The sequence below is a fragment of the Erinaceus europaeus genome, chromosome 20 (assembly GCF_950295315.1).
Source record: "Erinaceus europaeus chromosome 20, mEriEur2.1, whole genome shotgun sequence".
NCBI classification, from domain to species: domain Eukaryota; kingdom Metazoa; phylum Chordata; class Mammalia; order Eulipotyphla; family Erinaceidae; genus Erinaceus; species Erinaceus europaeus.
In genome coordinates this window covers 57,689,214-57,713,920 of record NC_080181.1, presented here as the reverse complement: position 1 = coordinate 57,713,920, position 24,707 = coordinate 57,689,214, and the positions used below count along the sequence as shown (strand labels likewise).

At 61.4% G+C, this 24,707-nt stretch overlaps 3 protein-coding genes across 11 annotated transcripts in view; 1 reads left to right on the top strand and 2 right to left on the bottom strand.

Annotated features, from left to right (window-relative positions):
• Positions 1-24,456, bottom strand: part of EFL1 (elongation factor like GTPase 1) — a 49,856-nt gene extending 25,400 nt beyond the window's left edge. The window contains exons 1-4 of one of the 5 annotated variants that reach the window (XM_060179518.1): positions 24,446-24,456; positions 3,849-3,992; positions 1,489-1,556; positions 850-934 (exon numbers count right to left, since the gene is read on the bottom strand). In XM_060179518.1, coding sequence (XP_060035501.1) covers positions 850-934; positions 1,489-1,556; positions 3,849-3,939 — 244 coding nt within the window. In that variant the 5' untranslated portion in view covers positions 3,940-3,992; positions 24,446-24,456. Of the gene's footprint in view, positions 1-849; positions 935-1,488; positions 1,557-3,848; positions 4,073-4,756; positions 4,895-24,445 lie in introns of those variants that run through there. The other 4 variants (XM_060179519.1, XM_007522513.3, XM_060179516.1 and 1 more) reach the window with 4 other exon arrangements.
• SAXO2 (stabilizer of axonemal microtubules 2) lies at positions 10,097-15,868 on the top strand. Its single transcript, XM_060179619.1, has 3 exons — positions 10,097-10,208; positions 11,025-11,285; positions 14,824-15,868. The coding sequence occupies exons 1-3, from the start codon at positions 10,097-10,099 to the stop codon at positions 15,768-15,770; spliced, it is 1,320 nt and encodes a 439-aa protein (XP_060035602.1). The 3' UTR covers positions 15,771-15,868.
• ADAMTSL3 (ADAMTS like 3) overlaps positions 18,517-24,707 on the bottom strand; it is a 68,080-nt gene continuing 61,889 nt past the window's right edge. For 4 of the 5 annotated variants that reach the window (XM_060179510.1, XM_060179511.1, XM_060179512.1 and 1 more), the window contains 5 exons: positions 24,368-24,551; positions 22,840-23,044; positions 22,208-22,293; positions 20,806-21,013; positions 18,517-20,074 (listed from right to left, as the gene is read on the bottom strand). In XM_060179510.1, coding sequence (XP_060035493.1) covers positions 20,036-20,074; positions 20,806-21,013; positions 22,208-22,293; positions 22,840-23,044; positions 24,368-24,551 — 722 coding nt within the window. In that variant the 3' untranslated portion in view covers positions 18,517-20,035. Of the gene's footprint in view, positions 20,075-20,805; positions 21,014-22,207; positions 22,294-22,839; positions 23,045-24,367; positions 24,552-24,707 lie in introns of those variants that run through there. The other variant, XM_060179514.1, reaches the window with a different exon arrangement.

Genomic DNA, 24,707 nt, shown 5'->3' with positions numbered 1-24,707 from the left:
CGAACCGGGATCCTTATGCCGGTCCTTGTGCTTTGCGCCACCTGCGCTTAACCCGCTGCGCTACAGCCCGACTCCCCCTCTTCCACTTCTTATGGGGCCTCCCTGGCGAACCTGGGTCCCCTCTCCTGGCATGTGCTCCCTCCCGGTCCCCTGAGATCTACTTAGTCTTCGTGTTTTTGACATAGTGCTGGGGAATGAACCCAGGTTCAAGTGGAGACAGCACTGTCACAGTAAACAGTTTCAGCCTGGTCACCTGCCCTTTGCTACTGTCACACTCAAGAGCAGGATGGGGGTCGCCTGGCCCGCAGCTGGGCCTCCAGGACTAACGCAGGTGGGAATCCCAGGTCCGTGTTTACCAATTTCATATGGTCCAGGGATGAGGTATAAATAGCTAAGAGGCACATGGTAGAAAGGAGATTGATTCCCCAGCCCTGCTCTGGAGAGAGAAGTAGGGGAGATACCACAGCCCCACTCCACCATCCACAGAGTTCCCCCAGTGCCGGAGCTCAAACCCAGGCCCCTGTGCCACCTGGCCTGGCCTGCAATGACCACTTCCTGGAGGCAGACAGGGCGACAGTCAGCAAACACCCACCTCCACACGCAGGTGCCTAGTCTGGTCACGTGAACTCCTACTGGGGCCACTGTCAGGATGACACTGGGCTTGGGGACAGCTAGATGGGATCCAAGCAACCCCGGGCTAAGGGCGGCCCCACACTCAGCCAGCAAGCGGAGCCGTGGGGGCAGGGCCCTCTGCACTCATCAGTCACCATCAGGCCAAGGAGATTCTCAGGATGCAGAGCAGGGAAACCGAGGCAGGAGGCCAGGGGAGGGGAAGGTATGGTGACTGACCGTTGGCGTAGTGCAGTGAGATGGCGCTGGACTTCATGGTGATGCCCCGCACCTGCTCATCCTCCCGGCTGTCCAGGTACCGCATCTGCAAAGGGACAGCGCCTGAGCCCGGTGAAGAGAGCCCTAGACAGTGACCTCACCTGGGAGGCCGCCACCATGGGAAGGGGGGGGGGGAGAGGTGTTTCTGGGGTGGGTGTGGGTTGCTGGTGAGGCCCTGCTGTCCTGGGGAGAAAGGGAGGCAGGAGTTCCCTTCCAGACATTCCCAGGGTGGCTGCCACCCCAAAAGTTCTGGCCAACTAGGCTCCCGGAGCTACTGTGACCTCTGACCCTTCAATGAGCCTGACTGGGGCCTCGGGGGCCGCCAGGTCCCACTTCTCCAGCACGAAGCGGACGCCCATGAGCGGCTCCTCGCACATGGGGCCGGCCAGCGTGGCCAGCTGGAAGCCGCTCACCAGACTGTTGCCCAGGTCCCGGAAGCGGCCGGCATCTCGGGCCGCCTCCGGCCACACGGAGCCCTGAAAAGCGAGGCTTCTGCTGACCAGGATGTTGGGGCCGAACTTGCGGGGCCCGAAGGAACAGATGCGGTCCACGGTGTCCCGCCACCTGGGCATGACCCCTGGGACGCGGGCAGAGACTCACCTTGCCGGCCAGGCGACTGGAGATGATGCCGTTGCTGGATATGAGGCAGTCGGCCAATGTTGTCTTTCCTGTTAAAACAGTGACAGTCACTCAGACCTCTGGCCTCTGGAAGTTCCAGTTACATGCTGGCCAACTTCTTAGCATTTTCTGTCATGGATAAAACAAAGAGCAAATTCTTCCCCTGCATATATGTGGGTGATGTGCCTAGAAAACATGTTTCTCACCCACCAGAACAGTTCCAGTCACGCCTGCTGGGACTCTGGGCCTTCCAGCCTCTTTTTCGCCTTTTCAGTAGGGAAAACTCAAATCTGAAGGATTTGGAACTAGTTCTTTGACATTATTTTTTTACCTGAGACCCAGTGTTCAGCATAAGATCTGGCGAGGGAAACCAACTAAATTATTTTTTAAGAGGAAGGGGCCAGACTGTACCTCCAGGTTTAGTACCAGACCAGAGGCAGTGGCGTGGCAAAGACCCCTACTCACCTGACCCAGCACTGGGTGGAAGGACAGAGTCCAGCTCCAGAGAGGAGGGAGCTCCGCCAGCACGGGCACCCTCGCTCTCCTGCAGCTGCTCTACAGCCTGCCACGTGGTGTTGTACTTGTCTTTTCCCAGAGCCCTGCTCAGCTCTGGCTTACGATGGTCTGAGGGTTGAACCAGGACCTTCGGTGCCTCAGACACGGAAGTCTCTTTGCATCCCCACTCTGGCCTCTCTCCAGCCCACAAAGCTTTCTTTAATGCGGACAGTTTATGAACCAAGGCACAGGTGACAGCAAAACGCACAGATTTCTAAACGACAAGATGAAGCACCATGCCAGTCAACACAGCACGCCTGGATGAGTCTTCTCCCAGAGAGAGAGACAGAGACAGAGGGAAAGAGAGAGAGGAGAGAGGAAGTGAGTGGCAGAGGAGGGGCAGAGACAGAGGGGAGTGAGTGACAGAGAGGGGAGACAGAGACAGAGACAGAGAGAAAGAGAGAGAGGAGAGAGGAAGTGAGTGGCAGAGGAGGGGCAGAGACAGAGGGGAGTGAGTGACAGAGAGGGGAGACAGAGAGAGGAGAGCTGCTGTGCTGTTTGTCCTCCCCTCTGCCAGGTGCCCGAGGCATGACCTCAGCACTATGCTGTGAGCATGCGTGACAGTACGACCGGTGGTTTCTGCTGCCAATTTCTTTCTTTTTTTTTTTTTCCCCCAGAGAGAAGAGTTATCACAGAACTGCCCCACCATCCAAGAAGTTTCTCCTAGTTATCCACAGTACTCCATGTGGTGCTTGGACTCGAACCCAGGGCCTTGCACATGGTAAGGCATTTACTTCCTGTACCAGTGAGCCACCCCTTGTTCCCCAGGAGAGACAGTCAGTATTTGTTGAACAAATCAGTTTCTTGCAGGATACTACTACTCTGACTTAACTTTAAAGAACACATCTGAAAGTTCTCTCCTCCCCTCTACACACACGCGCGCGCGCACACGTCCTGTCCACCTGCTGCATGTTTTCCTTCACATGGCAAAGCCAAGCTCCTGTGCACCCCGAGCCCAGGACACACCCGGGCAGCCCGCCTGCCTGCCCTCCTGGCTCCTCAGTTCTGTCCTGGACACCCCCTCCAGCAGGCCCGGCCTCCAAGGTGCCCGAGGTGGCGTCACCCGCTCCAGTTCCCGCTCCCAGAGGCCCCCCCATAAATGGGGGTACAAGCGTCTTCTGGAGGAAGCAGGGGCCTCCTCCCTCAGGCTCACCCACAAGCCATGCACAGACGCCGTCCTGGGGCACGAAGAGGCTGCCGCCTGCCCGGGCACTCCAGGGTACCTCCAGCCTCTCTCCCTGCCCTGGCCTGAGCTGGTGAGGGGTCGGGGACAGCGGGCTGGGCAGGAAGCAGAGACCACTGGACCCTGGGCAGGGACGCTCACGCCTCCTGCCGGACTGCCCTGCCGCCCTATCCTGAGCTCTGGCCGCTTTCTGGCGCCTGCGGTGACGGCCCCTCCCCGCTGCGCCGACTGGGCCCGTGCCTAGTCTGTGCCTCTGTCCCCTGGCGAGTCCCCACCCGCTCGCCAGCTGCCGGGCACGTGGCTGAGGGCCACACAGGTCCCTCCCGGGCTTTCTGTTTCCAAGCCTGGAGTTCTCCCACCGACACGGCCCAGTTCTGGCTGAAAGCACCCGACTTAGTGCACCCCCAGAGGGCGAAGGCAGGGGGGAGGCTGGGGGTGGTGTCCACGCTAGACCGCTGCTGTGTGTGAGGCCCTGGGCTTGGCCGGCACCACGGACAGCGGGGGGTGGGGGCAGAGCTCTGTGGATGGTGCTGAGGTGTCTGTCATCCGGCCGGCCGTCTGTCCGTCAGCGGGAGGCTGGGGAGCCCGCGCAGCGCCCGCTTACCGTGGTCCACGTGGGCCAGCACGCAGATGTTCCTGATGTTGGCGGGGTTCTTCTGCAGCTGGACCATCTTCTCCAGGCCGCGGAGCACCATGGTGGCTCCCTGTAGCCGAGGTCACCGCGAGTCACTGGCGTGTCACCTCCCGCCTCCTACGGACGGTGACGGTGACTCACGGGGACGCTGGGTGTGCCGGCTTTCCCAGGGGCAGAGGGTGCGGCCAGGGCTTCTGGGGGCCCACCCCGGCCGGCTCAGCTCCCGGGACACTTCAGGCCACCTGCCCCAGGCCCGCATCCAGGGAGCAGGGGACCCACCTGTGTGGCTCAGGTCCCGGGAGCACCCGGCCCAGGACCCCCTGCCCCTCACTAGCCCTCACTCGCCCAACCGCCAGGGCGCAGCGCGGCGCTCCTCACCCCTCCTGGCCTCACCCACCCGACCACCCGTGAGTCCTGTCTGTCCCCCAGGACCCCCACCCTGCCGGGTCCCCTCACCCTGGATCCCCCTCACCCCGATGGATCTATATTCACCTCACCGGATCCCCCCTCACCCCGCCGGGTCCTCCCCCACCCCAGATCTCCTCACCCCGCCGGGTCCTCCCTCACCCCAGATCTCCTCACCCCGCCGGGTCCTCCCCCACCCCAGATCTCCTCACCCCGCCGGGTCCTCCCTCACCCCAGATCTCCTCACCCCGCCGGGTCCTCCCTCACCCCAGATCTCCTCACCCCGCCGGGTCCTCCCTCACCCCAGATCTCCTCACCCCGCCGGGTCCTCCCTCACCCCAGATCTCCTCACCCCGCCGGATCCCCCTTCACCCTAAATCTCTTCACCCCGCTGGGTCTCCTCACCCCAAACCTCCTCACCCCGCCGGGTCTCCTCACCCCGCCGGATCCCCCCTCACCCCCAATCTCCTCACCCCACTGGGTCCCCGCGTCCCGCCGGCGTGCACTTCCTCACTCCGCCGCGCAGCGTCCGGGGGCGGGGCTGACCTCTGACCCGGCCTCCGGAAGCGGAAGCGCGCGGCGTCCGCGGTTGTCAGGACGACAGCGAGACGCGGAGGCGAGAAGAGCCATGCGGACGCGCTGCCTGTGCCAGATCTGCACCTGCGGGTGAGCGGGGCCCCGGTCCGCACCGCGGGTCTCTGTCCGCACCGCGAGTCTCTCTGTCCGCACCGCGGGTCTCTGTCCGCACCGCGGGTCTCTCTGTCCGCACCGCGGGTCTCTGTCCGCACCGCGGGTCTCTGTCCGCACCGCGAGTCTCTCTGTCCGCACCGCGGGTCTCTGTCCGCACCGCGGGTCTCTCTGTCCGCACCGCGGGTCTCTCTGTCCGCACCGCGGGTCTCTGTCCGCACCGCGGGTCTCTCTGTCCGCACCGCGGGTCTCTGTCCGCACCGCGGGTCTCTCTGTCCGCACCGCGAGTCTCTGTCCGCACCGCGAGTCTCTCTGTCCGCACCGCGGGTCTCTCTGTCCGCACCGCGGGTCTCTGTCCGCACCGCGGGTCTCTGTCCGCACCGCGAGTCTCTCTGTCCGCACCGCGGGTCTCTGTCCGCACCGCGAGTCTCTGTCCGCACCGCGAGTCTCTCTGTCCGCACCGCGGGTCTCTGTCCGCACCGCGGGTCTCTGTCCGCACCGCGAGTCTCTCTGTCCGCACCGCGGGTCTCTGTCCGCACCGCGGGTCTCTCTGTCCGCACCGCGGGTCTCTCTGTCCGCACCGCGGGTCTCTGTCCGCACCGCGGGTCTCTCTGTCCGCACCGCGGGTCTCTGTCCGCACCGCGGGTCTCTCTGTCCGCACCGCGAGTCTCTGTCCGCACCGCGAGTCTCTCTGTCCGCACCGCGGGTCTCTGTCCGCACCGCGGGTCTCTCTGTCCGCACCGCGGGTCTCTGTCCGCACCGCGGGTCTCTCTGTCCGCACCGCGGGTCTCTGTCCGCACCGCGGGTCTCTCTGTCCGCACCGCGGGTCTCTCTGTCCGCACCGCGGGTCTCTCTGTCCGCACCGCGGGTCTCTGTCCGCACCGCGGGTCTCTCTGTCCGCACCGCGGGTCTCTCTGTCCGCACCGCGGGTCTCTGTCCGCACCGCGGGTCTCTCTGTCCGCACCGCGAGTCTCTGTCCGCACCGCGAGTCTCTCTGTCCGCACCGCGGGTCTCTGTCCGCACCGCGGGTCTCTCTGTCCGCACCGCGGGTCTCTGTCCGCACCGCGAGTCTCTCTGTCCGCACCGCGGGTCTCTCTGTCCGCACCGCGGGTCTCTGTCCGCACCGCGGGTCTCTGTCCGCACCGCGGGTCTCTCTGTCCGCACCGCGGGTCTCTGTCCGCACCGCGGGTCTCTGTCCGCACCGCGGGTCTCTCTGTCCGCACCGCGGGTCTCTGTCCGCACCGCGGGTCTCTCTGTCCACACTGTGGGGCTCTGTCCATACCGCGGGGCTCTGTCCGCACCGCGGGTCTCTCTGTCCGCACCGCGGGTCTCTGTCCGCACCGCGGGTCTCTCTGTCCACACTGTGGGGCTCTGTCCATACCGCGGGGCTCTGTCCACACCGTGGGACTCTCTATCCACACTGGGCTCCTCTGTCAACACCTTGGGACCCTCTGTCCACACCTTGGGCCATTGTCCAGACCTCAGGCCACTGTCCACACCTTGGGACTCTGTCCACACCGCTGAACCCTCTGTCCACACCTCAGGCCACTGTCCACAACGTGGGGTCCTCTGTCCACATGGAGGGTCAGGGCACACTGCTGGGTTCCACACCACAAGGGCCACTTGTGCGGATCTGGTCTACACCACATCTGCACTGGGGCAGGACACCATGGCTTTGAGTCTACACTGCCCACATCTCTGGCCCCACCCCTTGGGTGCCCTGGGGTGTGCGGACCTGAGAAGTCTGCACGGAGAGCAAGGCAGGGTGGGCAGTGCAAGGACAGGGACGGGGAGAGTGAGACAGAGCTGGCAGGAGGAGAGGGACGAGTGTTTGCAGCTGTTGCCCGTCCTGCCCCCCTCCCCGCCACCCCTGCTCTCCTCCCCCGCCCGGCCACAGCCACCTGACAACCTCCCCCAGCTGTAAACACAGCCCTGGCCTTCCTTGGTCACGGCAGGCACAGGGTGGGTCAGACCTGCCTGTCACTTCCCGGCGGATCTCTGCAGAGGAGAATCGAGAGTTTTCAGGACATCTAGAGTTTTCTGTCATCTAGAAGTGCTGCAGGGTGGCTGAGATTAGCATTTGCTCCTACGGTGTGCAGGAAGGCCCGTCTCTCCCCAGCCCTGAAGTTGCTCTACACCCCGTGGCTGGAGCAGCATCACTGGGGCTAACGGGTGTCTTCAGTATTTTTGGCTCCCCTCTCCGAGCCGGGAGACCCTGTGACAACTGCTCCTGGCTCCAGGGCCTGGCTGTGCTCCCGGGGCTTTCATTCCTCCAGGAGAGACCAGTGCCCCCCTCGGGGACCGAACCCCGGCCAGGCCACCCTGCAGCTCCCTCGCAGACGCCCCCCTCAGAGATGGCCACCCCCAGGCGCTGAAATAGCCAGGGCAACCTCCAGCCTTCCCTGCCTGTCACCTCCTCCTCCACACCCTGACCCCGCCACCAATTTCATTTTTCTGTGAAATGTTTGGTTTAACTACAACAATAAAACAAGTCAACAAAAGGGAATAAATAAATACATATTAAAAAATAAAAAGAAGAAAGATTTGGTTTAGACAGGGATGTGATGTGTCCTCCTCCGCCAACAGCCCCAGGCAAGGAGCTGCCAGGGCCCATGCAGAGAAGGGAGTCAGGACGCCCTGTCCTGACATCCTCTCTGCCCTGTGCCCAGCCGTTTGTCTGAGTCCAGCCACCGTGGGGCTGTTTCATGCCAGGAAACCGGGATTCTCCGAGATGAGGACTGGTGACAGACAACACCGGCTCCAGGAGGGAGGAGGACCCCGAGAAGGGCAGAAGTCCTAGGACTTGTGCCTCAGGCTCCCTGGGCAGAGAACGGGCAGCGAGTGTAGCCCTCCATTAGGGGCGCAGCAAAACAGGACAGAGACCTGGGGAGGGGGGCAGCACTTCCGCCTGAGGGACACTGGCTTCGCAGGCGTGAAGGGACTTAGCCAGGTGCAGCTCGCAGCATTGCTGGGAGAATGGGGCAGATAGCACTGACGGTGGGAAAGGCCTCCCAAAACCACCCAGCCAAGTCAGGCAAGTACCCCCGCCTGCTGTGTCCAGACCCTGCGTGCAGGACTGGGGGGCTGAGGGGTGGGGGAAGGTCCTGCTTGTCTGTCCAGCCTCGGCCCATGCTGCAGGGAGACCCCAGCTGGGAGTCAGGGCAGAAGCTCATTTGTAATAAGCGGGCGCACTGTTCTTATTCTTCAGCAGAGCAGCCCTGACAGGGCTCAGGTCTGCAGAGGGCTGAGGGCTGTGGGAGCAGCTCTGTGGGGCCACCTCCCCGTTGACTTGTGTTTGCACAGGCGCCACCACTGTCCCCATGGACCCACCAGGATCTATGAGCACTCTGGGCTGTCCTGGCCCACGACCGAGTACCTGGAGAAGTACCCCCCACACGGGAGCGTGCCCCCACCCGAGAGCCTCAGACCCAAGCCCAGAGTGCCAGCCTGCCGCGGGAAGATGGAAGGAATCACCACATTTAAGTAAATATCGAGAAACTCTTGGCTTTGCTTCTCTCCCCACAAGCCCGATGCCCTAAAGCTCTCTGAATCACCCGAGAGGCACAAGTCAGCGGCAGGACGCCAGTGGAGTCAGCTGGTGAACGCGGGAAAGAGATAGGGAATAAAGTGTTAACTTTGCTACAACCGCTCGCTTGCCTCCGTCCCAGCCTGGCTCCCAGCCGGGCGCAGTCGCCTCCTGTCCTCTGCATTTGTGCTGCTTCTGCCCCTCCCACCCGATTTCCCACCTCTAAACCTGCTCAAGTCTAAAGCAGACCTGGGGCCGGAAGGCAGCTCGCCCTCCAGAGCACACAGGGAAGCCATGTGAGAGACCCTGGGTGCGAGCGTCAGGACCACGTGGGAACAGCATGCACGGCGCCTGGGGGGCGCACAGGCGCCCTGAGTGGTGGGGCTGTGTGGTGGCGTCTCTCCTCTCTGGGTGTCTCTCCTGCTCCCTGTCTCTTCCTAACGGGAACGGGAAGAAGTAACAGGTTTCCCTGGAGCAGTGCCACAGGTGGGCTCGGTCCCTGCACTCGACACACAGGAGAGCCCTCCCTGAACTCCCATGGAGGATGCCCTGCCACCGTGGACGGTCCCCTCTTCTGTGGGCAGTGGGCTTCCTCGCCGTCCAGGCGCCCCGGGCCCTGCTTGGCTCTCCCTCCTGCTCCCCTGCAGCTCCCAGTGCAGCTCCGCGGAGAAGCCCCTTCTGCAGCCTCAGCCAGGCCAGGCCCCAGACCCCGGCAAGCAGCTTCTGTCCCTTACTGGGGGAGGGCTGCACAGTGCTGTGTGGGAAGCCTGCCCGATGCCCAGTGCCCGTGGCACAGTGTGGCCTGCCCGCGAGGGCCTGTGCTGCTGGGCCCGGCTCTGTGGCCCCCGCGGCTCACCAGGGTGATTCTCTCACTTACACCATGAAGCTCTCTGTTCAAGGCACACTCAGCATAAAAGACCTGTCAGGGCCGAGATAGCTCACCTGAGCAGTGCACTGCTTTGCCCGGCCCCCTGCATTGGAGGAAGCCTCGATGCTGTGGGCCTTTTTTTTCTCTCTCTGTCTCTGTCTTGAACGCTAAAGGATCTGTAAGGAAAGGCTTCTGCCTCACAGGCCTGCCCACATCTGCTCTCCATCACCTGGCTTCTAAAGCTGCTCCAACCAGAGCACTCTCGCCGGAGTCAGCTGCCATTTGCAGGCTTAGCAGGCAGAGAGTAGAGTTGCACCTCTAATGCCAGGCGGCGGCCCGGTTCTGGGAACCTGCATCCCACCGGCCTTGCAGGGGCTCTGGTGGGGCCTCCGTCTCTGTGGAGCAGGTCCCATCAGCGGGGGGGGGGGGGGGGGCATGGCCCCTCTGAGCAATAGAGCCTGGCTGCAGCCCAGGGTGGTGGGGTGGGTGCAGAGAGGGAGCCAGAGCACCCGGGAGCAGAGCTGTGGGTGGGAGAGGGCACTGGGCCTGCTGCAGCTGTGGATATGTGTGCGCCGGGAGTCCCGTGTGCTACCACTGCACTAGTTCCCTGCAAAACTTGGACTTGCCGAGAAAGACCAGACCATTGCTCCAGCACACGGCAGCGCCAGGGATGCGAGTTCTGGGCTCTCGGCAATTCCCAAAGTGAGTGACAGTGAGTGGAGTCCAGGAGGGATGAGCTCTGGGGAGACACAGGAGCAGGTGCAGTCCGGAGGGGCATCCTGCCTGGCCACCCTCCAGGAGGACAGCATGTCCTCCCATCTGAGTCAGTCTCGGGGGGTGGCAGGTGGGCGAGCTGTCCACACTGGGCTCCTGGGGGCCTGTGGGGAGCGAGACGTGCTGGTGTGTGGGGTTGGGGCCGGGATTAGGGTCAGGGGTTAGGGTCGGGGACACTGATGCAGAGCTGGAGGGGGCAAGGCCGGGGGGAGAGGGGCTGGTGCCGGACTGAGTGGCTCAGGGACACGCTTTACCCCTTGCCTGCCTCTACGGTTCTCTCTCCTGAGCCTTCTCCCAAGAGGAATCAAATTCAACTCCTCCAAGTGTTTCTCTACATGTGATCCAATTACACTCATTATCTGGAGACGTTTTCTGTGGGCCCCGGTATCAGCCTCTGAACTCTCTTTCTAGGGACAGTCCCCTCAGGGCAGCCTCCCCATGGCTGGGCCAGGTCGCGGCTCTGAGGGTGTCTCTTCCCCCTCCCCTCTCCTCCCCTCCCGCTCTGCTCTCTTTCTGTCTCTGAGAAAGGGTTCAGGTGTCAGCCCAGGAGTAGAGGGGTTGCACCGTGGTCACAGAGCAGAGCCCGCAGGAGTCCCCTTATTTCTGTCAAGTAGTTTCTCAACCGTCACCATCTCGGTGTCACTTTAGACCTTTCAGGTGAAACCCTGAGAAATGTGATCGTGCAGCGGAGGGACTAGAAGCCGACGGCCCCTGGGGCTGGTGACGTAGCTCACTTGGGTGGTGCGCTGCTCGGCCTCAGCCAGGTGTGGGGATCAGCTTTGAGCCTGCCCCCCACTGCACTAAAGGAAGCTTCTGTGCTGTGGCCTCTCTCCCTTCCCTTTTCCTTCCTTCCTCCCTTCCTCCCTCCCTCCCTCTTCCTAAAAAGAGAAAGAAAGGGTGAGGGAAAGCCCAGCGGCGAGGCCATGCTCCAGTGTCTGTTTCAGGTCGGATTTCCGCCCTCACGAGGTGGTCAGACGCCGCCGCAGGGACGCGGAGCAGTATCAGCCGCCAGGGGGCGCCGTGGAGCAGGGCACCACCTACAGGCGGGACTTCAACCCGCACCCGGTGCAGCCCGTGGCGCGTGCCCGGCCCCCGCACAGAAGCCGCGTGCAGGAGGGGAAGGTGGACACCGTGCCCACCTACCGAGGTAACCAGGGCCGCTGGGGTGCCGAGGGCACCTGCTCTGTGCCCGTGGGAGACCCCGTGCTTTGCTCCTGCTGCTGCCGTGTCCCCGCTGGGCCGGGCTGACCCCTCGGCAAGTCTGCCGCAGGTAGCCACAGCCTCTCGCCTGCACGCGCTCCTTCAGCGCCCGGGGGCAGAGCCAGGGACAGTGTTCCCTCCACACTGGGGGTTGGGTGGGTCTGCAGCGGAGGGGCCACCAGGACCCGCAGGGGAACACCCCCACTCCAGGCTCAGAGGGGCTCCTGCTGGCCGGCCGTACACCAGGGCCCGCGGCTCCCTGAGACTGAGCCCCGGCACTGTGGAGCATCACAGCACGGGGGCGTGGGGGTGTCTCTCGAATGAAAAGAGTGAGGAAGCTGAGCTGGCCAGGCAGTAGTGGGACCGGGCCTGGAGCTAAAAACTAAACCAAGCCGCCTGCACCGGGAGCACGTGCGGGAGAGGCACAGGGCGACCGAGTCTGCCGCCGCCACTGCCGACGCCGAGGGAGGAGAAGGGCCTCCTCTGAGGCCCCGCACGCAGGGCTGGCTTGCAGCTCAGGCTGGCCCAGCACAGGAGAGAGAAACCAGGGCCAGCTGGGGCTGGCCAGGCAGAGCACATGCAATGCCACCCGCAAGGACCCAGGTTCAAGCCCCCAGTCCTTACCTGCAGGTGCATCTCTCTTCCTCTCCCTCTCTCTCCCCTTCCTACCTCTCTTCCTGTCTCTTTTTCCCCTTCACTGTGCTAAAAAAAATAAGGAAATGACACCAAGAAATGGTGGAATTGTAATAACACTGTTGGCAAATATATATAGAGAGAGAATGGAAGTGCCCCTGGGCTCATGCTCTCTTACACACACACACACACACACACACACACACACACACACACACACACCGACATACACTTTGACGCACACTGACACACACACACACTGACATACACTCTGACACACATTGACACACACACACACTGACACATACACACACTGACATACACTGACACACACTCTGACACACACAGACACACACTGACATACACTCTGACACATACTGACACACACATTCTGAAACACACACACTGACATACACTCTGACACACATTGACACACACTCTGACACACACACACACACACACACTGACATACACTGACACACACTGACACACACAGACACACACACTGACATACACTCTGACACACACATTCTGAAACACACACACACTGACATACACTCTGACACACATTGACACACACTCTGACACACACACACACAGACACACACACTGACATACACTCTGACACACATTGACACACACACACTGACACACATAATACTCTGACACACACACAAACACACACTGATACACACACACTCTGACACACACACTGACACACACACACACACGCACTTACCAAACAAGGCTTCCAAGCAAAAAGAGCACGAGTGGATCCCCGGTCTCCCTGAGGGACGGGGAAGGACCGGGCAGTTCTGGGTGTCCTTTGAGTCACCAGCACATACAGAGCCCACACTTGGCTGTGCGCAGGATGCCCTGAAGCCGTCACAAAGGCCTGGAGAGGGAGCTGAGTGTCCACATCACACACAGACGTCTCCCCCTCATGCCCAGCCATTGGGCAGAGCGTGAGCCTCACAGAGGAGCAAGAAAAGAGGGAGGGGAGGGGTGGGTGGCTCTTCGAGGCCAGAGCAACTGGGGGGGAGGCAGACCATGACACCATGTGGTTCCCAGAAGCCTTTGGATGTGGTGGGAAGGGCAGGAGGTTGTGTGGCCAGGAACGCTGGGGATGGGCACGTGGTGCCTTCACTGAGCAGTCCTCTGAGGGCTAGAGCGCCTCGCGGCACCGACAGCACACCAAAGGTCCATAAAAATAATTAAGTCTGGGAGTCGGGCGGTAGTGTAGTGGGTTAAGTGCACATGGCGTGAAGCGCAAGGACAGGCATAAGGATCCCAGTTCGAGCCCCCGGCTCCCCACCCTGCAGGGAAGTCGCTTCACAGGCGGTGAAGCAGGTCTGCAGGTGTCTGTCTTTCTCTCCCCCTCTCTGTCTTCCCCTCCTCTCTCCATTTCTCTTTGTCCCATCCAACAATGATGACATCAGTAACAATAATGACCACAACAATGATAAAAAACAACAACAAGGGCAATAAAAAGGGGAAAAATAGCCTCCAGGAGCAGTGGATTCATGGTGCAGGCACCGAGCCCCAGCAATAACCCTGGAGGAAAAAAATAATTAAGTCTGCTAATGTGCTTGATACAAGTGGACAGCACAACCAGGAGGGGGAAAGTCCCGTAAACTTGAAGCTAGTGGAAATGATCTATACTCAGATACAAAGAGAAAGAAAAATGGGAAGCCCAGAGGCACAGGGCACGTCACCCAGACCCAGCAGTAGCAGGCATGCCAGGCACATGCACACCCGGCACAAGGGTGGCACCTTCTGCGCCAGGCTCAGCTGTAGACAGAGAGCAAGGCTCCACCCGCAGACACGGAGGATTCCAGCACCTTCACTGAGACACCAGGTCCAGCCATTCCAAGAACCCCAAGCAGAACGACCCTTTTTCAAAAAGAAAGAAGAAATGAACAGATCACCTGGGAAGGTACTCAGAGTGCAGAACGTGTGCGGTGGGGACACTAAGAGCGGCCAGGGGACTCCACTGAAGATGCGGGAGGGACATCAGGCCAGACAGAAATGAGAGTCCCCAGAAATGGCTCTAGTGGCAGGTAAAGGAACTCTTTCCTTTTTAACTCGGCAGAATAAAATGGCGATATGGGACGGGACTGCGCTTGGCACAAGGGTTTAGAGTGTGACGGCAACAGAGCAGACAGGCCAGAGCAGCCTGTGCAGGCGGGGGCTGAGGGCAGGCATGGCTGCTCTGGGGCGGGGCCCGTGGATGGAGTGTGACCCGACCCCATGATCTCCTTCTGTGAGATGTCACTGTAGCAGACTTGCCACGTCATTCTGGGGTTATTTATGAGTGTGTGTGTGTGTGTGTGTGTGTATGTGAGTTTATGTAATTGTATGTAAGTGTGTGTAAGTGTAAGTATGAGCCTGTGAGTGTAAGTATGAGTCTGTGAATGTGTGAATGTGTGTGTAGGTGTGTATATGTGAGTGTATGTGTATAAGTGTGTGTGAATATAAGTGTATGGGTACGTGTATGAATGTGTGCTGGTGAAAACGTGTGTTAAGTGTATGTGGAAGTGTGTGTTAGTGTCTAAGTGTGCAAGTACGAGTGTGTGCATATGAAAATGTGAGTGTGAGTGTGACAGGAGCCGGGGCCTCCATGCCCAGTACCTGCTCTGGGTTGGCTTCTTCACTCAGAGTGAGGGGGAGGTTGCAGCAGGAGACGCCCCCGTGTGTGGCCAGGTGAGCCCAGGTGGGTGGAGGGGCACCCGCACAGGTGGCAGGACATGGGCGGCAGAGAGGCACACAGAGGCACACAGAGCCTGAGCAAGCCCGCCGGGTGCAAGCGGCTGCCCTTTGCTGTGTGAACGGCATCTGCGCTCTCTCCACAGCCGAGTACAGAGCCTGGGCCCCGCAGAGACGAGAGCTGTGCAGACCCCAGCAGGCCTACACTCCGCCCAAAGGGAGTTTCAGCAACCGGACCACATGCCAGGACGACTTCCCTCCTCACCGGGCCCCGGCCCCGAGGGGGCGCGGCTGCAGACCCCGCTCCGCCGCCCCAAGGCCTACGGAGCCCTTCCAGGGGGACACGAGCCACCGGCTGGACTACGTGGCCCTCCAGCCGCAGCCCCGGCCGACCAGGCCCCGGGAGGCCTACAGACCCAGCAGCCAGCCCCTGCAGGGCCTCACCACCCACCGTGGCGACTTCCGGGGGCTCCCGGGCACACCGCCCCAGCCCTGCAGGCCCGCCCGAGCCAGGGTCAGCCCCGGCCGCTTCGCCAGCACCACCGAGTTCCAGGAGAGCTTCCCACCCTGGGAGGTGTCTGCGCCCCGGCCCAGGAAGGCAGTGGAGTACATGCCTCCCAAGGGGACCATGGAGGCCGCCAGCACCAGCCGCCGGGACTTCGTGCCCCTCCGGGTTCCCCGCGCCGTGCCCATCAGGCCTGCTGTGCAGAGGAGCAGCCACCAGCCTTTCCAGGCTCGGAGCACCACCCAGGAGGATTTCCCAGCCTGGGAGGGCTGCCGGCCCACACCAATGAGGAGGCAGCCCCAGATGCTGCTGCCCAAAGTCAAGTTTGAGGGGCTGAGTACCTCCCGATGCCACTTCGTGCCGCACATCCTGGCTCCCGGCCCTAGGAGCTGCAGGCCGATGCCCGCGCCCCTCCGGAACCCAGGCCCCTTCCCCCAGGGCACCACGTACGCCCTGCACTTCACGCCCAAGCGCCTCCAGGCTTGCCCTGCCGCCCACCCGGAGCCCCCGGGCTACATCTTCCAGACAACCGACCCCCGGGGCCACCGGCTCTTCCTTCCAGTGGTGCCCGCGGCCGAAGCCTGCTGACCAGCTGCCCGCGGCCCAGAGCGGAGCCTGAAATTCCAGCTCAGGGAGACCCCACAGCTTGTCCTCAGAAATCAGCCTCCTCCCGTGACTGCGTAAGCCTGCCTCAAGTCCTTCCTGAGCCGCAGCCCCCCTGCCCCTCCCCCCCGCCTCAGCCATCGCAGCTCACCAGCCTGCACCTGCCCACACACTCCAGGACCCCAGGACTCCCCCAGGTCACGAGGCCCCTCCAGACCTGCCCGTGGGAACCGGGGGAAGCCCCGGGTTCAAGCCCCACTGAGCTCACCCCCAGACGTGCCTTCCCGGGCTGCAGTTCAGGCTGGGTGTGTCTTCATCTGAAAGGACTCTGCTCGGCCCCTGCCAGGAGCCCGGCTACAGCCTCCTGAAGCCACATGTGCAAGTGCTGAACAGAGGCCAGAAGCCCACGAGCGAGCGTGGCCTGCAGAGGGCTTGCCCAGCAGAGCACCCTTCATCCAGCCTGAGGCCTGGGTTCGAGCCCCTGGTACCACACGGAATAGCCGTGCAAACGGGCAGCTTCGTGAGTGGTGGGGAGCTGCCACGGTGTCTCCCCTCGCTCTCATTCTGTCCCTTGAGGACTGAATAAACAGTAGTGTCTGTCAGGGGTGGTGAGCAACTTGGAATGGAGCCCCAAGCCCCAGCAAAGCCCCTGAGGCAGAATAAGAGACAAGAGCTGACCAGACAGTCGCCTGCACCGGACTCCACGCTCACCCGCTTGCTCTGACCAGAAGTGCCACCTGGCAAGTCTCACCTCCGAGCCCCACCCGCGGGAGCCGACACAGAGAGCCGGAGCTCAGACACGGGGCTGAGGATTGCGCAGAGGATTCATCCCACAAGGGCAGGAGTTGGGGACACCTGCAAGGGGGAGGGGGCGGGGGAGGGCACACCGGAACAGAAGATGGACTTGCAGACGGGTCTGCGGGCGCTGGATCACTCCCGATGATTCGATCACCAGGTGCCTTCCCCTCTGATCAATGACTGTATGATTCATGACAGGCTTCGTCTCCTGTAGCTCTGAGGGGTTTCAGAACAAGTGTTTAATTGAGAAGAAACCTAGCTACATCTGTGACGTTCTCTTAATCACTGCAAGGCAGTTTGTGCTTCTTCCCCTCGGTGTCTGCCTGTGAGTCAGGGCAGGCAGAGCTGGGATCCTGTGCCAGAGCGATGAAGGGTCACCTGAGGGTTGGTGCTCAGGGAGTCATTTGTGCCCGGGTCTGTCTGGGAGAGAAAGCCATTGTCACTTTTAAGCATGTGTTCATTCCCGATGAGAGAGAGAAGTTCCAGCACACCAGACAGACAGAGAGGGACGGCACAGCACTGCTCTGCCGCTTGTGAAGCTTATGCACGGACGGAGCTGTGGTGCTCGAACCCGAGGCCTCACGAATGCTAACAGGTGCCCCCTATCTGGGGAGCTGTCTCCTGCCCGCCCTGTGGGCCTGTACCCGGGTCAGCCTGTTGTTGTCAGGAGAGCTCCTTCTCACCAGGAGCCCCTGTCCCGCATCCACACTGCAGCCACCCCCCAGCCCCAGCCCCTCCCCAGATGTTGGGTGCTCAGACCCCTCCCCCATCTGAAAGGCCCAGAAAGCTGCCAGGGAGGCAGCTCAGCTCTCACCGGCACAAAGCCCTGGGCTCACTCCCGGCCACCCCCTTAAGGCGCACACCCCGGGCAAGGCCATGGCAAGCACCGGCGGCCACTGGAGGCCGAGGCCAGGCAGCTCTGCAGGGTGGTTCCTCCCGGCTGCTCTGAGGCCTCCCTGAGCTCCCACCCTTGGACAAACCCTGTGTCCCCCTGTGCTGTCTGCCCCCCTACCCACCATGCACCTGTGTCCTAGACCACCGCTCACTAAAAATGGGTCCCTGTGTCCACTCCACCACCTGCAAAAGCCCCACATCCACGCAGGGATGTCCCAGGTTCACTCCTAGAAGGTCGCAAATGCACCCAGGAAAGAGCCACCACAAGTCACCACAGCGACTAGTCCTGGGCAGGCTGAGGCAAAACACACATTTACACACATGCTCACACACACACACAGACTCATGACATGGGGCTGGCCTGCCTGCCACGACCAGATCTTTCTCCAGGACCAACACACTCGGCACACAGACGGGGAGGCACTTACCGGCACTGCAGTAAGATCCTGGGCTCCTGTCAGCCCCTCCAGGGCCGTGCTCACAGCCAGAGAGAACGCTCCCTGGGGAGGGCATGTCCTTCCTTTGAGGCCCAGGGCTGTGCCTGGACCTCGGGTGGGGGGGGTGAGAGGCACTCGGGGACATTGGTGCCGTGGTGTCTCTCCTTTTCTCTCCCTCTCTCTATGCCTGAGTGACAAAGTCGGCCCAGGGACGGTGAACCACTGAAATCACACATCTGTAAGGACCCACCTCTCCAATAATATATCACGTGAGAGTGTATCCATTTCTTTTTTTACCACAATACTTCTCAGCTCTGGCTTGTGGTGCGAGAGAATTGAACCTGAGACTTTGGAGCCTCAGACTTGAAAGTTTCTTTGCATAATCATTATGCTCTCTCCCCCCACCCGGATGTATCCATTTCCAGCCTGGCTTCTGTCCTTGATTCCCTGTGAGCCTGGCCGCTGCCTGCAGGTGTCGGGGACAGGGAGAAAGGGAGCCGGAGGGCCTGGGAGCCAGTGTGCAGAGACAGCGGGGCTCTGCCCCATCCGGGCCGCCCAGACAGACGCAAACCAGCTGGCGCCACGCTCAGGATGCCACCGAGTAGCCGAGGATGTTTATTTCTGGGGAAATGACAGCAGCTTGCGGTGACACAGTACACAGGACCGTCGCCGGGAAAAGCCTCATCCCAAGGGCAGAACAGCCACGCCAGACACAGTAAGGGGCAGCTCTGGGCAAGGCAGCTCCCCAGAGGACCCCCCCCCCCCCCGCAAGGCCCGCTCTGTCTGCTGCGTGGGGAGTACAGCTCCTTTAAAGCAGGTGGGACCAACCGTGTGTACAAGGAGCAGCCTACGGAGGGGAGGGGCCGCCTTGATCTAAGACGCTCCACCAGCAAGGGCAGGCAGTGCACCCGCCGGCCATGCTCAGGGCCACATCCTACTCTGTGACTGAGCGATGAAGCTGGAAGGCTGCCAGCTGGCTTCCCCTGGTAGAGCGCATGCTTCACGGTGCACAAAGTCCTGGGTCTGAGTCCCAGCACCACTCAGGAGCACCGTGGACAACATCAGGGAGGACTCCAGGGAGGCTGGAGCCAAGCTGTGGCGTCTCTCCCTCCCTCTCTCCACACAACAGAGTAAGAACTGCTCTGTGGTGCTGTGGCTGCCAGGGGCCCTGGGTTCCAGGGTCCAACCACTTCGGGGGGCTGTGCACCAGCTAAAGCCATGACCCACAGGGTGTACGTAAGGAGCCCCCCCACTCTGCTAATTAACATCCTCCCAGCCTTCCTCACCAAGCTCTGCCGGACCCCGACGCGGGCCCACCCGTCACCCTTAGACCCATCCCAGCCTCGACTTCCAGTCTTTCAGCCAGTCCCAGGCCTGCCCCAGCCTCATCCTCTCCCTCCCTCACCCTGAATTGAGCAAACACTGGCTCACAGCAGAGGGAGGACAGACCAGCCTGGACAGACGGCTCTCTGCCAGGGGTCTAGGGGTTGGAGGCCGAGGGTCCCCCACGGACAGTTCTTCCTGCTGTCTGCTGTCCTGCCTTCCGAGTGTTCCAGAAGACAAGTCCTCAGGGCACTGGGCTGAGCCTCGGCCTTCCTGTCTGCTCCAGTCGTCAGCTTGGGTCATTCACAGCGCGTAAAGATGTGGACCCTCAGACACAGGGATCCAGCCTCCCTCCCCAGTGCTGCCCTAGGAGCCTCTGTCAGCCACAGGCAGAGGCACAGAGTTGGGACTTGTGGGAGCGTGCTGGACGCCCTCTGCAGGGCGTCCAGCAGCCCCTGTGGCTCCCTGGGGGGCTGTGCAGAGAGAGCCTTTCCCCAGGTGAGGGCAGGTGAGCGTGGGCAGCAGGCTGCCACGCTGCCCCAGGACAGCTGACCTGAGATGCTGTTAGACGGCACATGGGGGACAGGCCCCGGGCATCCGGGACAGGATGGTGGCCATGCTGTGTCAGTTCTGGCCCCAGCTCTGGCTCCCCATGCACAGCCAGGGCCAGTGGCGGCCCTGCCTCCTCCCTCCTCCGAGGCCTGGACACTGGGCGAGAGGCACGGGGGTGGGGGGAGGAGCTCGACAGGGTTGTGGAATCTTGACGGCAGCTCTGTGGGTGGAGCCTGGCAGTGGGCGCTAGGAGGGCTCCGTGCTGGCAGGTGCAGGCGCAGCTACCTGTGTGCATAGAGGCGCCTCAGAGGCAGCTCCCGAGTCCAGCCAGCAGGCAGCAGCCTGGGGGTCACCACCTGGCTGGGACATGCCGGCTCCCGCCTTTAGGCTCCCCCACCCTCCAGCTTCTCTCACACACCTCAGGAAACCAGGGTGCTGAGGACCTAAGAGGCATGACTCAGGAAGTGGGGACCATGTGGGTGGACAGGAGCCCGGCAGGAGGCCACCGGAGGGCCATGCTGACGTCCTGTCCCCTCCCCACACAGTCAGTGTCCAGGGCCCATCAGGACCAGTCTGGGCAGGTGTTGGTATGCTTCTAATTCTGCTTTTAAAACCCCCTTCTGTTTCATTTGGTTTAATTCCCCCTGCATTCTATTTACATAACACTGTATTCTATTTACATACCCTCTGTTAACAAGCACCACCCTCCCTCCAGGGCATTGGTGGTTCAGTGATAGAATTCTTGCCTGCTCTGCCCCCTCTCCTTGTCATACCCTGATTTTCACCAGTCACTTTTCTCTCCACCCTCTCTGCGTCGCAATCCTGTTCCCACCCTACTGGGCTAGTATATTTATAAGGACAAGATTGTTTGTAGTTTTTAGTTTAGCTTAGCTTGGTATAGATTGCGCTGTGTCCTGCATGAATAAAGAGATACTGCGTACAACCCAGCCATGAGTCCCGGGTCATCTGTTACCCGCCCGTGAAGCCAGCCTGGCGAAAACAACAGGCAGGCATACCTGTGAGAGGCCTGGGCACCGTCGCCAGGAGGTGGGCTTCTTGCTGAGCACGCAGCGGCCCTCGGCCACCAGCCGGCAGCTCCCGGCATGGACACAGTCCACCCTGCGTGACTGGATGCCCCCAGGGCAGGCAGCAAGGCAGGACCTCCAGGGCCCAAGGCGCCAGCACCCATCGCAGGTCGAGGCCGAACAGTTCCCCCTCACGGGCCTGCAGGGAGAACCACAGACAGACTGACACACAGATGGAGGGTGGTCAGTCCTGCTGCTCTGGCCCCTGCTGCCCCAGACAGACACACAGATGGAGGGTGGTCTGTCCTGCTGCTCCTGGCCCCTGCTGCCACAGACAGACTGACAAAAAAAGTCCACGGGGGCAGCAGGGTGGTAGCTAACCCAGTAAACAGTACACATTTGCATGCACAAGGATCTGGGTTCGAGTCCCTGGCCACCACACAGGAGCACCTGCAGGAAGGAAGCCTCAAAAATGAGCAGAGCATTGTTGTGGGGTGTCTCCACTCTCTTCTTTCTTCTCAAAAAACAAACAAATAAAAAAACTACAGGAGTGGTGGAATCATGCAGGTGTAAGCCCTCTGTAATAACCCTGGTTAAAAATCAATAAAAAGTAAAAGAGCGAGTCGGACGGTAGCGCAGCGGGTTAAGTGCACGTGGCACGAAGTGTAAGGACCGGCGTAAGGATCCCGGTTTGAGTCCCCGGCTCCCCACCTGCAGGGGAGTCGCTTCACAGGTGTTGAAGCAGGTCTGCAGGTGTCTGTCTTTCTCTCCCCCTTCTGTCCTCCCCTCCTCTCTCCACTTCTCTCTGTCCTATCCAACAACGACAACATCAACAACAATAACTACAACAACAAGAGCAACAAAAGGGAAAATTAAAAAAAAGTAAAATAGAGTAAACACACGCTTTCTGCATCTGTCAGTAGGCAGATCACCCAGGAGAGCATGCACCTGTTTGGCTGTAAGGCCCTGGGTTCGAGCTCTGGCACCACAGGGAAGTGTGGATGGTGCAGTGACCTCTCTCCACAGGGTGAAGCAGGCACACTGCCCAGGTGAGCTACCCACCCCCACCCCGACGTGTGCTCCCAGGGGTGAGACACTTCCTCTTCCAGGCCATGCAGCCACCATCCTCGTCCTCGTCAGGACAGCTTGTGGCAGACAGGACAGCGTCCTGGGCAGCCTGGACTAGAATCTGCTGGCGGGGCCAGTGTGCCACATAGGACATCACCACCCAGCCACGAGGCTCTCTACTCTCCCTGCAGATACCCGGCATCCTGGCTGTGAGCAGAGGAGCCTATTCCCATGATGCCTAGTGTGATGCTGGCGTCTTGGGGGAGCCCGCTGGAGGGGGAAGGAGCCCCCTCTGGTGCTGTGGCCACGGCTGGAGGGCACGTACCTGTGGTCCTCGCTGCCGGAGCCTGAGTCGACTCTGTGTGGACAGACCGCGGGAGGCAGCCTGGGGGCCCGGCAACGTGCAGGACACTGGAACAGAGCACAGCAGGCCAGCCTGCCTCACACCCTGCTGGCCACACCTGGAGCCCCAAAGTCGGCCTCTCCCCTCTCCTCACTCCTTCCCCCATAAGCTGTGTGTGTCCTGAGGGAAAGGGTGGGGCAAGGCCTGTCCTGCTCCCAGGAGGTCCCGTGCAGAAAGGAAAGTGCTCGGAGCCAAAGCTGGCCCTCCATGGGGAGCCCTGCTTGGCTGGTGGGCGGGAGAAAGGACAGAGCCTCCAGCTACACAGGATGGTTCCTGAGCCTCTCGGCAGAGGGGAAACAGCTTGGCTGGGGTCTGGACAAGGTGAGAGGCTGGCCACCCTTTTCCCCCTTCCAGCCATCTCTGAGCTCCTGCCACCTGCCCTGTCCCCATGGACCCACCCGGCTTCCCTCTATGCCAGGAGACAGAGGGGCGATGGCTTCCAAAGGCAGCCCTGAGGGCAGATGCGCCCCAGAGAGCCAGCAGAACCCCCCCCCCCCAAGGTAAAATGGGAGCGCTGGTCACAAGGGGACTCACAGCAGGCCTGTGGGCCTTACCTGGCCCTCTGCTCTCAGGACCTGCTGAGCACAGGGGGCGCTAGAGCAGGGCCTTCTCCCCAGGGGCCTGTCGCTGGGGCTGCAGGCCTGAGGCGCCAGCTCCTGCTCGCTGCCATCGGCCCTGGTGCGCCTGCATGTCACCTGCCGGCCGTGCACACCGTCACCGCAAGACACAGAGCAGGGGGACCATGCGCTCGTCACCCACCTAGGGACAGACATGCCAGTGGAGAGTGGACCTCAACATCACAGCTGACTCCGGTGCAACACATGGGAAGGGGCTACCTGGGAACTTTCTCCACAGGAACAGTATGTATGGGAAGGGTCTCCATGGTAATGGAATCCATGGCAACCATCTCCATGGAAACAGTATCTGTGGTAACTGTCCCCATGGGAACAGTATCTATGACAAATGTCTCTATGGCAGTAGCCCTCATAGCAATGGTCTCCATGGCAACTGTCTCCAAAGCAACAGTCTTCATGTCTCCATAGCAACACAACCATCTTTGTGAAAAATTTCCATAGTGACAGTCTCCACAGCAACTGTGTCCATGGGAACAGTATCCATGGGAACCATCTCTGTGAGAACCATCTCCATGGAGACTGTTTTCATGGAAATAGTAGCTTTAGTCACTGTCTCCAAGGTCCTGCCAGCAGCACAGGGTTCTCCCAGACTGATTGTCACATGTTCTGTGACTTGGGGAGCAGCACCCCCCAGGGGGACTACCTCTGGGGATGGAATTATACGGAGGTGCCACCTGAGTGGCTAAAAGAGGTGGGCATCCCAGGAGGCTGAGACTGGAACTGAGGGGGCCATTCTCCACAGCAGCCCAGGTGGGTGACTCAGGCTGAGACTGGAACTGAGGGGGCCATTCTCCACAGCAGCCCAGGTGGGCAACTCAGGGGGCTGAGACTGGAACTGAGGGGGCCCATTCTCCACAGCAGCCCAGGTGGGTGACTCAGGCTGAGACTGGAACTGAGGGGGCCATTCTCCACAGCAGCCCAGGTGGGTGACTCAGGCTGAGACTGGAACTGAGGGGGCCCATTCTCCACAGCAGCCCAGGTGGGTGACTCAGGCTGAGACTGGAACTGAGGGGGGCCCTTTCTCCACAGCAGCCCAGGTGGGTGACTCAGGCTGAGACTGGAACTGAGGGGGCCCATTCTCCACAGCAGCCCAGGTGGGTGACTCAGGCTGAGACTGGAACTGAGGGGGCCCATTCTCCACAGCAGCCCAGGTGGGTGACTCAGGCTGAGACTGGAACTGAGGGGGCCCATTCTCCACAGCAGCCCAGGTGGGTGACTCAGGCTGAGACTGGAACTGAGGGGGGCCCTTTCTCCACAGCAGCCCAGGTGTGTGTGGAGGAGTCAGTAGTGTCAGTGGAGCCCTGGGGGCCTTTCCTCCCTCTCAGTCTGATCTTCTGCTCTGTGGGGAGAGGCGCCTGCCCACCTGCAGACAGGGGCAGCACTGCTGTGCCAACCTCTGCCACTCCAACGGCAGCGAGCACAGGTGGCGGAGGGCAGGCCCGTGTACCTGGCCGGGCAGTCCCGGGTGTGGCAGGGATTCAGGGCTCTGGGCGGCTTCTGCAGGTGTGCACACAGTGCCTCCCGCACCTCCTGCCCGAGGGCCCTCATGCACCGGGGTCTCTGCAGGCGGACGCCCAGGTGGCCACAGGTGGCAGAGCAGTGCGTCCAGTTCCCTGGCTCCCAGAAGGTCTCTGTGGAGGAGAAGCCAGAGGGTGGGGTGAGGAGAAAGGGGTCCCGGCTCCCGGGAAGAACCTCACCTATTCTTTGTCACCGGAGTGTCCGCTGGAGCTCCACGGCTGCACGAGTTACTGCCCCTGGCGGGCTCTGTGTTTATTTTAAAGACAGAC